This window comes from Solea solea, chromosome 11 (genome assembly GCF_958295425.1).
Source record: "Solea solea chromosome 11, fSolSol10.1, whole genome shotgun sequence".
NCBI lineage: Eukaryota > Metazoa > Chordata > Actinopteri > Pleuronectiformes > Soleidae > Solea > Solea solea.
Genome location: NC_081144.1, coordinates 25,658,755 through 25,677,969, shown reverse-complemented (window position 1 = coordinate 25,677,969; position 19,215 = coordinate 25,658,755). Strand labels below are relative to the sequence as shown.

Below are 19,215 nucleotides of genomic sequence, written 5' to 3'. Positions count from 1 at the left end.
ATTTAGAGCAGCTGTTTGATTTCATTTATTCAAAACAATTTCAACATTTTTAATTGACACTAAAATAACTCGAACCATGTGACCTGACGTGACCTGACGTGACCTAGAGTCCAACAACCCAGTCTTGTGGACTTCTGTCCATAGCTAGTCCTGATCTGACGATCCCTCCAGGTCCAGCATCCACGCTCTCACTTTGACACCAGCTCAGCACCTGCCCTGCACTCATGTTCGCCCTCGAGGGAACAAACGGAGGCCGTCAATATCTCTGCACCCACTCAGTCTCTGCCTGTCTGTCTGTCTGTCAGTCTGTCTGTCTGTCTGTCTGTCTCACAGCAGCCCTCACTTACACTTACTTCACACAACAAACGTCAAACGTCTCCACAGAGTCAGCAAAACAGGAGCAAACTGTGAGTCGCTTCTCACATGGAAGTCTCCTCTCAGTCAGAATCAGCAGCACATTCGTCCAAACAGTTAAAAACTAAAGAACACTAACGTCTTCTGGTACTGAAGCAGTTCCCAGTGTCTCACCTGTAAACACCTGAGCTGTGTGTTGTTTTTAAATGGTCCTCGTCCTCTTTAAATTGCCTGGTGTCTAACGGCTGCTCCATAAATAAAGGCATTATCAGAGTCCTCGCTGTTTACACACACCATAAAGATGCATATTTCAGTGTCGTTTGAATCAATCACGAGTGAAACGAGCTCGCTGCTTCAGCCCGTGGCCTCGGGGCCCTGAAGGAAACACTCACCGACTGTTCTGACTCCACATTAAACCATAATCTGCCGTACGTGTGGCATCTGACAGACTTACGACATTTCATCAGCTGCTTTTATGACCTGTCGAGTGTTAGCGGCTCTCAACATGTCCTGCCATCATCCAAGAATCCCTCTGAGTGTGTGTGTGTGTGTGTTTATGTTCTTCCTCGCAGACTCAGAGCAGAATGAAGCTGATCGCTGATCACCACGGCGACGAGCACGTCCCTCCTCCTCCGCAGCATCACCCGCACCACGCTCACCACGCGTTGCATCCAGCCAACGCACACCACCGCACCCTGCCGCGAGGCCACGCCCACTCCAACCACAGACCCCCCATGGACCAGGCGAGTGCAAATGTGCACACACACACAAACACACGACTGTGTGGTTTACACACTTTAGTTTCCTAACTGTGAGATAAAGACGTGAACGTGTTCTTAAGATGTCGTTCACTTTGACCTCAGTGACACAAAGTGACCACACGAGGCAGCAGAGGAGCAGCAGCTGAAATCATATAAAACTGTGTCTTTACCTCCATTCACTTCACTGAAAATTCATCCTAAAGATGAGGAAATAAAGGAGAGAAGAAGAGCAGAGGCTGCAGTACCACTGACACACACAGAGGGAGACAGAGAGCAGACGACTGTCGACAGTTTGTCGTTAAAACCGAGAACAAGGTGGTGAAAATGTCGTTACTTCACAAAAATAGGTACGATGGATTTATAGAAATAATCACGGCGTTAGACTGTGACATTCTCTGCTGGTTAAAGACGTCTGATAAACAATAATCATCAAGTTTGGGAACGACTGATTTCAAATCAGTTTCCCTTGTTTCTGCTCGAGCCTCTGGGATTCTGCACAGAACAACCACACTTAAAAAAGATGATCATCATGATAATAATAATAAGGAGAAGTAGAGCTGGGACTTGTTTACACAGGCGAACACATGCATGATGCGTTTCAAGTTGATGTAATTGTGTAGTTGTCAGCAGCAGCAGCAGCAGCAGCAGCAGCAGCAGCAGCCTGAGAATTCCCCCTCTCTCTTCTCACTGTCTCCTCTCCTGCAGCCGCGTTCACTTCCTGCCAAAGCACTTATTCATATTATTTAGTGACGAGGCCTGAAGGCTCAAGCCTCTAAATGATTGTTATTGATGGATGGGATGTGTGTGTGTGTGTACCATTTGTGTGTGTGTGTACCATTTGTTTGTGTGTGTGTGTGTTTCATCTCGGGCACGATCTCTGTGTATCACATCCAGACGGCCCCGAGGACACACTTAATGTGTCTGTTTGAAGACAGCTGAGGAACAAACATTGTGTTGTTATCGGCAACACAGCGTTCACGTGCCCGCACATGTGTGTGTGTGCGTGTGTGTGTGTGTGTGTGTGTGTGCGTGCAGACGCACACCTGTGTGTTTGTTGATACGATGTACCCAGATGAAAGCGCTCACGGGAGAATCTTCAAAGAGAGATGGAGCTGATTTCATTGTCCTGACATCAGCTGATAAGCATGTCTAATTTTTTAATTGCGACATAAATCCATCACAGACATCGATTGGGGGAATTCCACTCTGTGTGTGTTCATTTTGTTGTCCACTCAAACACGCTTTACACTTTACATTGCACCCATTCACACACACAAACCCTCGTCCTTCTCATCTCCACTGATCCACCGTCGTCCCAGCACTCAAGTGTGACCACGCTAAAGTCCTGGTCCTGGTCCCGGTTTGTGTTTGGACTGAGAACAGTTCCTGTACCTGGGCTTTAGTCAAGCTAAGGCCTAAGTCTGACTAAACGTACTCTGCAAGAACAAGAACAGAGTTACAAAGTTAGTTCTGGTCCGAACATTTCATTCTTCATGAGAAACTCAAGTGCAGAACTCTGGGAAGTCTCCTCACAGGAGAATGACAACATTAACAGAGTCTCTGTAGGTGGCGCTGTATCTCTCTATGAGCTACTATCAGTATCTGTTGACCTTTACGTGACACATTAGACGGACATGTCTCTTGTGCTCGTCTCTTTGTACTTCAGGGCCAAAGACCAGGGAGGACATTTTGGACAAGTCCGACTGTAGTCTAACTGAGTGTTTACATGCAGGAGTAATCGGACTATGAATCATATTATCCAGGTATGTTAATCCGACTAAGACTAGCTCCATTTTAGTCAGACTAACGTGTTTACATGCAGGAGTAATCGGACTATGAATCATATTATCCGGGTACGTTAGTCCGACTAAGACTAGCTCCATTTTAGTCAGACTAACGTGTTTACATGACAGTAAGAAAAGTGAATTATTGTCTCAGTCCGACTAAGATCAGGACTCATGGATGAATGAAACATGAATGTAAACACACGAGTGACGAGAACGCGACACAACGCACAACAATGGAGGACGTCCAGCAGCTCGACTTGTGGCTGTTTGTCTCAACAGGGCGTTGTGGTAGAACCGGTGTAGCTCCGCCCCTGACCGTACCATTTTACTCCGGTATCCAAAGGGAAGGAACCATTGGGGCTGGTTCTTCTGCTGGTATTTATCTGTATGCTACTGTACGCGGTGTGTTCCACTCGGTGGAAACTCGCCGTGTGTGTTTTGGCGTCCGTGCGTAAATTTACACGAGTGTTAACTTTCATCGAACACTGAATGTATTTATTTGTTCACCAAATCAACTTTCATCTGTGTGAAGTGTGACAATCACTGATCCCTCGTGTGGACATAAAAAACAAAAATTGAAACTTTAATAGAGACTCTAATTCGGCCAATCAACATAAATTTATGAGTTATTTTATTATTCCCCGACATTCTTAACAAGCTTTCCCAGCAACATTAATAATACTTTCTTTGGCTTTTTTCAGTCCGACTTGAAGAGTTAAAATATCACTTACAGCGAGCTACTGTTTCACATGTCAAACACTATAAACAGCGCCGCAGTAAAACAGAGCCGCACTGACGGAAGGATATTTATACATGCAAAGTGCAGGGGAGTAATGTGTGATACTAAAAAAGAGGCCCCCTGCTGTCCGGGCTAATACGAAGCATACTGTGGTTACAAGTGTTCTGAAATACGACGGAACAATAGGGAGATTTAATAGCTTGAAAATATTATTCTAGCAAGTCAGATGTAAAACATAACATAACATAACCTAATAACTACACAGCGAGCGTCTGAAAGTGCTCCGTCCGGGATTGGAGGCTGATTTTCAGGCTGAAGCTGTTTCACGTCAGCTTTTACTTCCACACACCAAAGTATATAAAAGCAATAAAGTTAGACGTAAATTCTTCCTATAAAGTTACATAAAAATAGATTTCACATGCATGTACACTCCTGGAAGAGATACTATTCAAATGTGTGTGTGTGTGTGTGAGTGTGTGTGTGTGTCAATCAATCCCAGGCGCCTCACATTCTTCAAGGAATCAAAAACCGTCCGCAAACGTAAAAAGTCAAAAAGGAAAACATCAAACAGCGATCGCGTCCTTCCCTCGTGTCCTCGCGGCCAAGGTATTTGTGGTGTGATACATGGATATGAGTGTGTGTGTGTGTGTGTGTGTGTGTGTGTGTGTGTGTTTTGGAGACAGGGAATCCCCAGTGCACGTTTGACTCCAGTTTATTCAGCCGCTTCAGGAACATTTATAAAGTCTGGAAATATGTAATAGTGCATATCAAGTAGAACAGATGTGGGAGTTTTGGACTCAGGTAGAAAATCCCTGCGGCGATGAATATTCATACACATGTTAATACACCAGCAGTCACAAGCTAACGCGCTAATGTCTGCGCTAATCCCTCCTAAAGAAAAGATTCACATTTTACCCTCGTGATTAAAAGTTCGTTTGGAGTTGGATTCTGACACACGGACCAAGCGTAAACAATCTGTTTCTTTGTCGTTTCGGAAAAGTTCTCCATAAACACGACATTGTTTGACAAAATGTACATATGTTAGGCCTGTAGGTGGTGCTATAATGTACACTCTATAATACACCAACAACAAGGGAAGAAGATGTTACACACATTACAGTGTATAAAATCACAGAAACAGAGACAGAGAGAAAGTGTCTCCCAAAATGTGCGGAAGAAAAAAAACAATAAAGTCACGTCAGTGCGAGGGGAGAAACAGAATTTAAAGTTTGTTTCTGCTCCAAGAAAACAAAACAAAAATGAACCTCAGCGTACGAAAGTAAAGTTAAAGTGATGCAGTGTTTACAGGAGCAGCTAGGAGATGCATTCAATGACCCGCGTCAATTTTGTTCACTCCTGTGTTTATTAATAAGAGCATTCATTACAGAAACATATGTACAGTATATATATATATACACACACAATGAGTGCAACACTTTGGTACAGTACACATACACATACACATACACACAAACTTGTTTTTATATCTTAGTGAGGACACATCATAGACTTAATACATTCCCTAGCCCCTTACCTTAACCTTAACCATCACAACTAAGTGCCTAACCGTTAACCCTTATCCCTTAACCTAACCTAAACCCAAACCCAATTCTAACCCTAACCCTTAAAACAGGTCTAAACTCTGAAAAAGCCCTTTAAAGATGTGGAGCCCAAACAAAATGACCCCACAGAGATCACACACACACACACACACACACACACACCAGAGGGATTGGTGGTCAGAGGTCAGCCAGCCTCCTCCAATCTGATCTTTGACCTAATGAGGTGGTGAAGTGTGCGTGTGTGCGTGTGTGCGTGTGTGTGTGGTTTCTTTTGTTTCCTTTAACGCGAGTGAGCGAGCGTCTTGTTTTTCTTTTCCCTCCTCTTGCTCTTTCCCGTCTCGTCTCTTCATCCGTCTCTTTTATTTCTCTCTCCTGTCCCAATTCTTCAAATTTCAAATATAAAACCTGAGTGTGGCCGGGGGCCGGCGGTTCAGTAACGCTGCACGGCCGGGTCCAGAAAACGCCACTGGAAGGATGATTGATGATGATAATGGTAATGATGATGAAGAAGAAGGGGCTGTACGCTCACCCCGGAGACCGCACTGCCTTTCCAAGATACAGGCCGAGCCATGAATAACAGAGCGCTGACCACATTTGCATGAGCTCAAACACACACACACACACACACACACACACAACTAAACAAACATGTTAGCACAAACGGACAACACACGGCGTCCAGACCACATGACCTTCAGAGCTCATTCGTCCGTCTCCGTCCTGGAACGCTGATCGCGTACAAACGGTTCTCGTCACGTGACCATGGTCACGGGACGCCTCGTCAACACACCAAGCGTCTGACATCACACAACAGCAGTCATTTTGAAAAACACGGCACAGTTTCAGGAAACGTTGTCATCCACAGGAAACGACTGTAAATGCTGTAGCAGCAGGTTCTCAAACTGCGGTACATGCGTATAAACTAGGGAGCTGAGGAACTTTGACTGGAGTGCATCGAAAATGAAACAAATAACAAAATAATGATCTAATGTCTAATGTGTGAAGTATATGTGAGGAAGAGGAGGAGGAGGATGATGATGATGATGATTACATGTTTTCTCCAGGTTCAGATTTATGGATTAGATCAATGAGAGAGTGAGAGTGAATGGTTGTTGGTGTCCTTGTATCCACTGTGATGGACAGGCGTGTCCAGGCTGTGACTCCGCCTCTCACCCTAAGTCAGCTGGGATTGGCATGGATGAAATTTGTGTCTTTTGGCGTTTTCCACTCTAGTCGGCCGTGTATGGTTTTACATTACTATAGCACCGCCGCGATGTGGGCGGAGTCTTTGTTATTGTTGCTTTGACGTGACGCTCACGACTCTTCAGTGACGACACGTCAGAGCAGGAAGTCAGACAAACAGCCGGCACCGGGTTCTGAGAATATTTGTTTCATAAATTTGCATGGTCTGAACGTGCCATAGCTCCGCCCCCCCTGAAGACAGGTGAAATCTAATAAGAGGAGACAAGTTCAGGAAGTGGATTTAGTCTCTTGAGATGTGTCTGCACAGTGTGTGTGTGTGTGTGTGTGTGTGTGCTTTGACGGGCACATTGTGTTCACGTTGTTCTCATTTAGCCGTGTGCCAGCTCCACTGCCAGATACTTGGCAGCAGCCGCACGAGGAAATGAGAAACAGCCTTAATATGTTTATCAGAGACAGGACTGTACCACCTTTTTCTTTTCAGGGTTGTTGTTGTTTCTTCTGAGCCTCAAGACGACGCCCACTCCACGTTTATGAGAAGTAGCACGTATGGTTTGTGTGTGTGTGTGTGTGTGTGTGTGTGTGTGTAACCTGGCAGAATGAGTCGTTACACGTCTGGCTTTGTTTACGCCGCCTGTCACAGCCGCTCACTGCCTGTTAGCATTTAGCATGTAGCATGTTCCACTGAAAGGCCATTATATCTCTAGCTTAGCTGCGTCGGTGTAGTTTATCACGGCTGTCACAAGCACTCAGTCCGAGCGTAGCTGCCGCGGGACCGAAGCCAAGTCCCTCGTGTGCGAGTGTGTGTGTTTGTTTTTTTGCACTTTGCCGTAGCGTTAGCATTGTCTCCTCGTTGCCTGGGCTCAGTTTAGCATTGTGCAGACTAGGGCTTGGCCACGGCTCACGCTAAACCATTGTAATGTTAATGTCTGAGTGAATTAGCTTTCCCGTTAACAGGACCCTCGTCTGCACAGCTTCAGCCCCCGCAGAACCCCCGCGTGTGTTTTCCGTTATTGGTTGCTAACAGTCACAGAGCAGCAGAGAGCGTTTAATGATATCATGCACTTCTAAACGGGATTGTTTTTAAATTAAAAGCCGCGGGGGTTAGGAGGAACAGAGGATTGGGCAATGACGAGACTCCACTTGTAAAAAAGCGTAACCACTGAGCCACATTTGGTCCAATAAAGTTTGTTTTAAAGGGACGCCGTCCTCTGCCATATGTCTTTTAAATTGAAGTATGATATTAAAGTTGATGGTGAGTGGATGGTTGGTGACATGTTTCTTCTATTTCTCTCACAGGATGATGAAGAGGGAATTTGGGCATGATGAGCGCCCTCCACCAGACGCCTTCCTCCAGTAAGTGTCTCTTACAAAGAGAGTTAATAAAGGCATAGTTCACGTTTTTTCTGTCGTGTGGTTGAGGGCCTGACACATAGTTCACACTGACTTTGGCGCCGAGAACCAGTCTGGTACACCCTCAGTGAGAACATGACTGTGTAAAACAGATTTTAACCACTTAACAACACTAATGCCACTTAATCTCACTGTTACTCACACATTTACTCCCACTGGAAACTTCTCATTCTCCTGCACCAAAGTCCATAGAGAGAAAATCCGGGTTTGAGCTGCTGGTCCACAGCTGCCTGTTTCCTGCTTTTGTTGATAAAGATAAAACTTGATTGGTGTGAGTGATGGAGGCAGCAGTGGATCAACACGTCCTGCGTGCTGTGATGTTCTCTCTGGACTTTGGTGTGGGAGAGTGAGATGTGACACAAACTGCTGCGTAACAGCAAGATTAAGAAGCAAACATGTTCTTAAAATGGAATAGATTTTAATAAATGTCTAATGTCAGAGCATCTGTGTTGTTTTAAAATCTGCCTGTGGGTCAGTAACTCAAACAAGCTCCTTTTTAAAAAGCTGGACTCCCACTTTAATGCTCTTTAATGATCATCTACACAATAGACTTCTCCAGTGAGCTCAAGTAACCGTTAGCTGGGAAACTTGATGGCACCACAATAACCACAGCATTACCCGACTCTGACAGAAGAGAGCGTAATAGAACTGGGCTCCTTTGGCTCGACTAAAGACTCCCATGTTGGTTGTGTGGTTTATGGCCGACTCTGTGCAGTCGTCACACGCAGGTCGTGCTGCGGCTCCGTAGGTAACGTCGCGTTGTTAGACCTGCACATGACCGGCAGCCTCGTGGAGAGCCAGAGGTGATAAAAACGACATGGTGAGAAAAAGCAGAGATGGATGAGTCCCGCTGCCCCCCCCCCCTTCCCCCTCCCCCCCCGCTGTGTGCCAGTGTGTGGTGAAGTTAATTACAAACCTACACTCACTCAAGCCCCGCCCATTCTTCTACTTCTTTATGTCTGTGAGCTGAAAAAGCATAAAATAAAGAATGCAGAGTCATAAAGGATAATTCCGCCCCCCCCCCCCCCATGGAATCAGGATGCCTTTGAACGCAGACGTGCAGCAAGAGGTTTTAGTTTGCTTGGAGCTAATTCGAAAAAAGAAAAGATGGAAATGCGACAGATGAGAGAGGAAGAGGAAGAGGAAGAGTAGAAGTGGGCGTGTGTTAATGTGGGGGTGAGGTGGACTCTAATCCACAGGTGGACCATCACGAGCGCCCTCAGTGACTTAGTCGCCGTGGATTAAGCGTCCTGCAGCCTGCGTGTGCGAGTGCACGGTTCGTCTCCGAGCTCGCGGTGAAAAACCTCCAGTTGTGATGTTTATGTATGTGTGCGTGTGTGTGTGTGTGTGTGTGTGTGTGCGTGTGTGTGTGTGCGCGTGTGTGTGTACATTGCTGAGCTATACAGTGCCGGAGCAGCCCACATAGCCCTATAATCCAGTCCATGTGTGCTGAGAATGCAGCAGTGTCAGGATTCACCGTAATGAAACAGACCACACTGCCCTCTTTCTCCGGCTCTTTCCATCGCTCCATCTTTTTTCCATAACTCCAGGTCTTTTCCACCTCTCTTTGGGGGATTTTTCGAGCTCTCCCAGCTCCGACGTATATAAACACGCCTTCAAGGTAAACCAGTGACTATAGCCTCCTGCTTTGGTATCTCCAATCAGATATCACCATAGCATATGTGTGTGTGTGTGTGTGTGTGTATCAGTGCCTCTTATCCCAATCTAATAGAATAAGCCGGGCACATTAGCCTTTAGCGCAGCGCGGTGTTGTGGCTGGTGATATCAGCGCCGCTCATCTATCCGCCGCTGTTATTCTGGCAGCGCGCGACGTGAGCACAGCTAACAAGTATTAGCCGTTTCTCTATGGGAGAACAGATGGGAGCTATTTAGCGGCGTGTAGCTACAGCGCAATAAGGCCAGGCCTAATCCCCATATCCTGTCCCTGAGTGAGCCCTCCCTAATACGAGCAAACAGAGATGACAGCGCAGATAGACAAATAGCCGCGGATCCGTGTGTGTGTGTGTGTGTGTGTGTCAGTATCTTTGTGGGCGATGCGCGTTAGCCGTGACCGGGCTCATGTCGTATCCCCTGGCTCTCAGTGTGAGGCCACATTGTGAATTCCACACAAACCTAAGTGCTGAGTTGGAGTTGGCAGGTTCCACTTCCAAGTGTCCAGGTGTGGATTTGTATTGGTTAGCCATGGCTGTGTCTTCAGAGGACACTGCACTCCCATTGGCCCGCTGCGCGGTTGTGTACGTCCTGCTGTTGATTACAGAGGTTTTGTTTACCCTCTTGGCCTCCAGGACACCCCCACCTCCTCCTCCTCCTCCTCCTCTAATGAAATAAGAATGTCCTTTTTGGACAACGAGGACATGAGGAAGGGGGTCGGAGGGAAAAAAAGAGTGAGGCAGAAATGAGTGGTAGTTGACGGGGAGAGAGAGAGGTTTTCTGGAAACGTTATGCTTTTATCCCACCGTGAAGTTATTTGTACTGAATGAAGTGAAAAGAGGCTGAGAGGCTTTTCCAAGTGGGGACAGAAATATGTTTGTGTGCAGGAAGCAGTGAGGCCTTGTTCAGGTTCAAACAAGTCAAGAAGATGGCTTTCATTTGCCCGGTGCCGTGTTTGTACGTCTGCATGTGTCTCACGTGTGGATTCACATCTTACACAGACAATCGGAATCACGAGACTCAAGTCTCCTCAACCAAAATAACATGTTTGAATCTGGACTCTGATCTTCTGTCGTCGCGTGTTCTCCTCATCACCGTAACTCTTAGACTCGAGAAAACTCTGAAACTACGGACTGTTGATCCGCCCAGGGTGTGACTCGGCCTTCCGTGATTTTGTCAGCTTCTTAGTAGCGTGATTCTGAAACGATTGAATAACCGGAAAGTGAAAGTTATCTTAAGAACTCATCTACAGCCATAAAATCTACATAAATGATGGTCATAAGAGGGTTAAAGAGAGTCATTGTGATGGTTAAATGTCTTGTGAGGAGTTTGGGGGATTGTCTCTACTGCCCCCTACTGTTTGTTAGAGGGAAAACCAGCCCACTGACCCGGAGTCCTCAGAATGCAGTGAGAGTTGTTTTTTAGACGTTCATCACGACAGAGAAAACCGAGAGGAAACGTTTCCAACGTCTGAAAAATGGATGACGACCCGCATGGACATGGACATGGACATGGACACAGACAGGGACACGGACATAGACATGGACACAGACTTGGCTCCACAACTGTTGGCCGGGCTCATTTGCAAACAAACGTACATGGTCAGGAGAGGAGGATAAAGAGGTAGACGATGGATGGATGAATGTCAGCTCCGTAGAGAAAAGGCCGTGACCAAACTTGCAAAGTTGTGCTTTAACGTGGACAGAGGCAGGATTTTCATTATCAATCCTGTTACAAACACACGTGGGCTGCGAATAACCATCATTTCATTATGCTGCTGAAAATGTCAGGAAATCTTTCATTCAGAATTTTAAAGAAGCACTTAATCCCCAATAACCTGTCGTTTTTTGTAATGCTGTTTATTTTGTATCCGTGCAGATGAAAGCGTGTTTCCACCGTCACGTCCTCTAATGTTGCTCTAACAAAACTGACCTCACAGTGTTTGTGAGTCACGGACACAAACATCACAAATGTGTGGATGGTGTTGACAGGTGGACGATCCTCCCTCCAGCAGCTGGCAGCCTCTGCACTCTCTGTCAGGGGCTTTTTTATGAGGCAGACTGATAAAGAACACGGATCAGTCTTCTATGAGGTGTTTATCCTGCTCTTATAATAACCTGAGAATAAACGCTCCATATGAAATATGAGAAAGAACACTGACATTTAAAAAAAAGATAAAAATGTAAAGCCATAAAAAGTTTCTGTAGCTTCCTGTAAGCTTTAGGCTGGAGTGACTCCTCATAAATAAAACAGTGGGGAAGCAGAGAAGCAGTGGAACACCGGTGGATCAGCGGTGGATCAGCAGTGAAACAGCGGTGGAACAGCGGTGGGTCAGCGGTGGATCAGTGGTGGAACAGCGGTGGATGCCCTGCGTTGCTTGATGGACGTAGACGAGGCAGACGCAGGACAGACGTGGAGACATTATGACTCACTGTCCACTGTCTTTCTCTCCGCCGCTGACGTGAGATTCTGTGCAGAACAATGAGCGAGTAAAGTTAAGAAAGAGAGAGAAAATGACGACGTGATGTCTGGGAAATCTGTCTCACCAAAGACAAAAGACAAAGACGGACTTTGAGGACAATCACTTGTCAATAAAAAGGACGCCATCATGGACCGAGACGCTCTTACAAGTTGTCCTCAGTCTTAAGCTGAGTCAGCACATTCTGTCCTTGAATTTGAAGGAATTGGTCCTGGAAAGTCCTTGAATTTGATGTGGGAACCCCTGGATTCACAAAGGTAGTAAAGAGACAAACCAGCAGCTTAAAGTTAGCTGTAATATTTTGTCCGAGTAAATTCTATTATCTCCCACGCGTCGATGACGACGTGCTGATGATGGCACAAATAACTTCCCCGTGTTATCACCACAAGTGTGGTTTCCTGGACCCTCGTCTTTGAGTCTGAATGAATTTGTTTTGTGAAATCTAGACAGAGTGAGACCTCCAACCTGCTGTCTGCACACACACACCTGTGCACACACACACACACACACACACACACACACAAGTGTGCCGCGTGTCTTTGGTGTCCACTGACCCGCAGCCTGGAGGTCAGCGGAGGCGTTTGACCGGGGACATCCCTCTGTCAGCTGTCAGCGTCGGCGGGCTGCGGGGTCAAAGGTCGTTCTCCCACGTTGAACATGAGTGGAGAGAGAGAGAAAAAAACCTCAATAAACTGGGAGCTGCACCTGAGAAACACACACTCTAACGACAACAACAACAACAACAACAACAACAGTCATGTTAAAGCTTTCAAAAAGTGGAATTTTAAAGTACTTTTCCTTTGACAGAACACTGAGGCCACGCCTTTTAATGTAGAGAAGAGCTAATGGAAGGACATTAGAAATGTAGTGTTTGGACTCATGAGAGCAACAAGTTACCAAAGTTCACTTAGACACAAAAGAAAAAATCTAACATTTAGCATTCAACACAATTTTGGTCACTTCCTCTTTGGAGCGATCCACAAATCACAACAAACAGGATTCAGTTTAATTATATTTATGTCGGAAAAAAGAGAAAAAGTCAAATTACAGAAATCTTTTAAATAAAATAAAAAGTTGTGCAACATGTGAGGCAGGAACACTCCCCGCCGCTTCCACCGCGTGTCTCTCACTGTGACGTCGTGAGTGATTTGACAGAAACACATTAGTGTTTAAACGCCACGCACAATATCACCTTTAAGTAGCTCGATGAAGAGCAGTGATCGAGGCTGTCAGCGTGTGAAGCTGTGGACAGACGGGACCCAGACACACACACACACACACACACTGAGAGACAGGAGGAGGAGGAGGAGGAGGAGGAGGAAGGACGGGCAGACAGGTTTATTCCTGTTTTTTCTGTGTGTGAAAAAAGAGTTAGAGGACAGCGAGACACCTGATGTGAGGATCATACACAGCTGCTCGTCTGGACACACACACACACACACACACACACACACACACTAGTTGTGCATCCTTCGTGAGGATCCTAAAAGACATTATGGATTCCTGAAACCATGAACCTAAAACCAGGTCTTAACCCTGAAAAAGCCCTTTAAAGTTTGTGTGGACCAGCCAACATGTCCTCACAAAGATAGGTTTGTCCACACAGTCTACCAAACACACACACACACACACACACACACACACACACTGGGTTTTTTTACATCTTAGTGAGGACACATCATAGAAAGAATTCATTCACTAGCCCCTTACCCTTAGCCTTACCCTTACCTTAACCATCACAAATGAGTGACTAACCCTAACTCTTACCTTAACAATAACCTAAACCTAATTCTAACCCTAACCCTAAAACCAGGTCTTAACCCTGAAAAAGCACGTTGTGTGGACCAGCCAACTTGTCCTCACAAGGTATTTGGAATTTTAAGTAGAATTTGGGGTTATAAGTGGTATTTTGAAGTCTTTTTAACGTTGATCTACAGTCGCGCTCGTGACTCTCAGTCTGATGACGTCACGTTTGCAGAGCAGGAAGTAAATAAACAGCAGGTTCTATCGCCGCGTTGGAACTAAACTGATCCCTCTCATTGTCATGAGTCTCATGGTCGCTGCGTCTCAGTTTCTAATCAATAATCAGTCTGTCTCGTGTTCTCCTGTGATGGCTCTGACCTCAGCAGCTTTATTAAAGCATGATGCTAAAACGCAGTGGTTGACTTTTGGGCCGTCTTGTTTGTTTCTTGGCAGTTGTGCTGGTTTGGCATTGAAAACAAACTTTTGGGCATGAGTCTCACTCAGGCAGTTGAGGGTTACTTTGACATTTGTTGGGTTTAAGTGCACAAACACGTGTGCCAAAGGACAATAAGCACTTACTTTTGTTTCCTGGGTATGTGTAATTGAAATGACACTGCAGTGCTTACTCAGTTTTCACCAGAGAGGCTCTGGCTCATAAACTCGCACACACAAAGCTGCTGACAGTGAAATCTTGTCGTTCGTGGACTCTGACAGATCTCGCTGATGTGAAGCGTTCACTCTGTGACACAAGTCTCTGCGTCTCTTAACACTGACAGTAAATGGAGAAAAATCCCACAACTAATCAAGGAAATGGCCACTGATTTGAGGGAAAACTCCACAACGTTCCCGTCACCTCGGGACATCACGAAAAACATCTGCGGAGACATTCTTTTTTCTTTGAGTTCCTTTAATGTTGGAAAGACTTTGATGGCTTCATTTTACAGATCATTTATTGGGTCAATTTTAACCGTTTAATCTGTTTAATCTCCTTTCATGGCAACGTTTGTCTGCAAAACAAAAGTGTTTGGTCCAACTTTCACAGAAGGCTCTGTCCATCCTGTCCAGATGTGACCATCTACTTCTGGATGGAGATCCAGGCTCCCCAGAGTCTAAAGATAAAGAACTCAGACATATAAAGTTACCTTTGTTCCATGTGCAATCAATGAGATCAATTTTCTTTATTTTTGCAGTTCCTTTTATTGCACTTTGATGACAGATCCTATAAACCTGATATTTGATCAGTATTATTTTTTGCAAAACAAATTCCCCCTGAGAAACAAGAACGTTTTGAACTGTACTGAACAAGACTTTATTATTTATAGGAACAATTCTTTGGCACTCTTCTGTTGGTACCAGAGTAAAATGGTGCAGTAGAGTCACGACAGTCAGCTGATTGGGCGTCAGGATAGCGGTGTTTCTTTGACGTCCACAAACAGCCACAAACTGAGCTGCTGGACGTCCTCCTTTGTTGTCTGGCCACGCCCCGCCTACTTTACCATTCCAAACTGCTCCGTGCCAAACCAGCGCTAATGGCAGCAACAGACAGGAAGTTAGCCAAGCTTTAATAGCATGCTGTAGAAAGTTTTGAAAGTTTCTGCATGTTGTTCTGAGTGTTTTGTGAATGTTCCCACGATTGTGACACCGTGAGAGGAAGTTGTAAGAAAACCCAAAAGACGACATTGCTGAGAGCAACTTTAAAGCTCTCTGTGTCTGCAGCCTTTGTAATTCTGTAATAAACTATATTATTTAATTATAGCATTGACGAGCGAAACTAAACCTGCACTAGAGTACGACCCTGATTCAGGACATTCAGAGGCAACGAGAGGACAGCGAGAAACTGACAAACTCATTAAAGACGAAGCTTCTTCATTATCTGTCAAACGTTTACAGGCTTTGTGCAGACTGGGGACATTTCAAGAGTTTTAAGAAAGTCCAATAATCTTGTCCTCAACATGTCCACAGAGGACATGAGGACAGAAGTGTGAGGACATGAAGACAGAGGTGTGAAGACATGAAGACAGAGGTGTGAGGACATGAGGACAGAGGTGTGAGGACATGAAGACAGAGGTATGAGGACAGAGGTGTGAGGACATGAAGACAGAGGTGTGTGAGGACATGAAGACAGAGGTGTGTGAGGACATGAAGACAGAGGTATGAGGACAGAGGTGTGAGGACATGAAGACAGAGGTGTGAGGACATGAAGACAGAGGTATGAGGACAGAGGTGTGAGGACATGAAGACAGAGGTGTGTGAGGACATGAAGACAGAGGTGTGAGGACATGAAGACAGAGGTGTGAGGACATGAGGACAGAGGTATGAGGACAGAGGTGTGAGGACATGAAGACAGAGGTGTGAGGACATGAAGACAGAGGTTTGAGGACATGAAGACAGAGGTATGAGGACAGAGGTGTGAGGACATGAAGACAGAGGTGTGTGAGGACATGAAGACAGAGGTGTGAGGACACGAAGACAGAGGTGTGAGGACATGAAGACAGAGGTGTGAGGACATGAGGACAGAGGTGTGTGAGGACATGAAGACAGAGGTATGAGGACAGAGGTGTGAGGACATGAAGACAGAGGTATGAGGACAGAGGTGTGCGGGCATGAAGACAGAGGTGTGAGGACAGGAGGACATAGGTGTGAGGACATGAAGACAGATGTGTGAGGACATGAGGACAGAGGTGTGAGGACATGAAGACAGAGGTGTGTGGACATGAGGACATAGGTGTGAGGACATGAAGACAGATGTATGAGGACAGAGGTGTGTGGACATGAGGACATAGGTGTGAGGACATGAAGACAGATGTGTGAGGACATGAGGACAGAGGTGTGAGGACATACAGAGGTGTGAGGACATGAAGACAAAGGTGTGAGGACATGAAGACAGATGTGTGAGGACATGAAGACAGATGTGTGAGGACATGAGGACATAGGTGTGAGGACATGAAGACAGATGTGTGAGGACATGAGGACAGAGGACAGAGGTGTGAGGACATGAGGACAGAGGTGTGAGGACATGAAGACAGAGGTGTGAGGACATGAGGACAGCTGTGTGGCAGCGGCCATCTTGAACTGTGAAGGTGAGTCACGAGGACTTTGAATTCAAACTTATTAAAAGTCGCTGCTTGTATCAGTGAAGTAACGAGCAGCGTTTACACGGAGAACAATGTTGTTCCGCCTCAAACATGAGCTCCGTCCTGACTCTGCGTGTAAGTGAACATGAACATGACGTGACTCTGTCAATTATTAGCTGTGCGTTGTAATTGTGGCTACAGTGAGTACGTCAGTGAGCTGCAATGCTCTCCTCTAAAGCGACTCATCCTCCGCTCTCTGCCTGAACATGTCAGGTGAGACGGTGTCTTGTCTGTAAACCGCACTCATAAATCAGTCCACCTCAAGCTGTCGCCCCCTCAGCCCTCCTCCCTTCACTCCTTCCCTTCACTCCTTATCACCTATCTCCATCGCTCCTTCAGATGTCGCTGCCACAGACACGCTCGCACATCCAAGCATTTCTGCGCTTTGCTCGCAGAGAGCGAGAACTTTAGAGATGTTGTGGTGGAAAGTCATGATGTTGAGGTCAAATATGAAGGGAACATATTGGCAAGCATGTCTGTGTGTGTCTGTGTGTGTTTGTGTGTGTGTGCATGTGTGTGTGTGTGTATGTGTGCCTAAAATAGACACATAGAGAGATTCTAGCGGGATTATAAGAGTGTTTTGTGAGATTATGAAGACGGCAGAACACAAAAGTCCTTCCCTCAGGAGGAACTCGCACCTGGGGAGGCACTTGAGTGTGTTTCTGTGTGTGTGTGTGTGTGTGTGAGTCTCAGCAGGATGCTCTCGAGGGTCAGATCCCCTGTTAAAGCTGGATTACATCCCATAGAGAAAGTAGGAACATCCACAAAGACTCACTGATGGAGGGAGGTGTAGGGATTTGGAGACAGAGGAAAAAAGGGAACCGCAGTCTTTTCATTTTAAACCTGTTATTTTGTTATTCTGTGCTCGCACTTCCTGTGCGCACACACACACACACACACACATACAAACACACACACACACATAAAATATACCTCACACCCTCAGGTCTCGGGGGGGTTAAGGCCACAGACCCACAGTGAGGCTGCCAATCATAGACGTGGCCACTGCTCCAGGGATACATGGGGGGGGGGGGGGGGGTGTCGGAGGAGTGGAGGATTCACACCTGCTAACTCGTACGTGATCATTACGACTCAAACGAGGTTGTTTTGGGTGTTTACTGAGAGTTCATTCACACAGAGAAGCACAAGTTGCCCCAAAAATGTAGGTGATGACAGGAGAGGGATAAGAAGTGAGCACCATAATATCATTATATAATATATAATATAATATCTCTATTATTACAGTGTTCTCATTCAGTATGTGCCAGTTCTCCCAGTGTTTCCTCATGCAGAGGTGAAGAGAGTGAATTGTGGTTGTCTCTGCGTGTTTGTCCTCCGATGGACTGGCAACTGGTCCACAGTGTGACTTATGTGAGCTGGGATCGGCTCCGGTGACCCGCGACCCTCATGGGGCAGAAAAAGCAGTCGACACTGAATAGATGAAGGAAATGTTGTCTCCAGTTCAACTTCATCACATGAACGTACCTCAGCCCACTTTCCCTTTAAAGATATTAAATATACTGTAAAAACAGTAAGTGCCTAATACAACGTGAATATTTATGATGGAGGCCGACACCTGTGCTAATACTGTGGTAGCGTAATAAAGCTAAATGTATTTTAATAAGTAATAGCAAAAGGTGTTTTAATATTTTCTTTCCATATTGTAATAACACCAAAGCTGCCACCGGACACTCCATGTAGAATTGAAGAGGGGAGCGAACAGGAATTTACCTGTTTCCTCCCGCGGTGCAGAGTCAGCGGCGAGAGCAACAACCTCTGCGCTGCCACTCTACGTTAGCGGCTGACCACTAATTAAGCCGCGTGTAACAGCAGGCTGCAGTTTATTTCTCACGCTACACCAACACTTTCCCAAATTGCGCCCACTTCTTCTGGGAACTGGTGTAAAAACAAAGATGTGCTGCGTTACCGTTTGTCCAAACAGCCGCACTTTCCTTCATAATTGATTTTTTGCAGGGTAATTAGTTGTGATGGCCCACCTGCCCTCAGAAGAATGCACTTCCTGATATTTTATATCATTGACCTTTACAAACCTGCTTGTTTGTTGAACTTCAAATCCCATACTGGGTCACAGGCGTTTGGCTGCGGGGTGAACGCCGGTCTGACACGGCAGTAAAACCTTTTTAAAGCCCCTGAGTCCTAAAGCTGCAGGATAAACTTCTCGTTTGGGCCCCATGCTTAAAAAACAGTGTAAAACCCCTGACCTGAGTGAAAGTGAAGCCACATTCATACTACTGTGTTTTCATTTAAACAGGAAAACAATCTGCGTCCAGACCTAAACACCCACTCCCGATCTCTGACTCCTTCCAAGATAGCCAGTTAATGACCTGTTGACCTTTACCGATCACGTTGCT

General features: G+C 45.9%; 1 protein-coding gene across 1 annotated transcript in view; it reads left to right on the top strand.

Moving 5' to 3' along the window:
* The window catches only part of LOC131468358 (ERC protein 2-like), a 194,558-nt gene that overhangs the window by 126,152 nt on the left and 49,191 nt on the right, over positions 1–19,215 (top strand). The window contains exons 19-20 of the mRNA XM_058642483.1: positions 927–1,097; positions 7,703–7,759. Coding sequence (XP_058498466.1) covers positions 927–1,097; positions 7,703–7,729 — 198 coding nt within the window. The 3' untranslated portion in view covers positions 7,730–7,759. The remainder of the gene's footprint in view (positions 1–926; positions 1,098–7,702; positions 7,760–19,215) is intronic.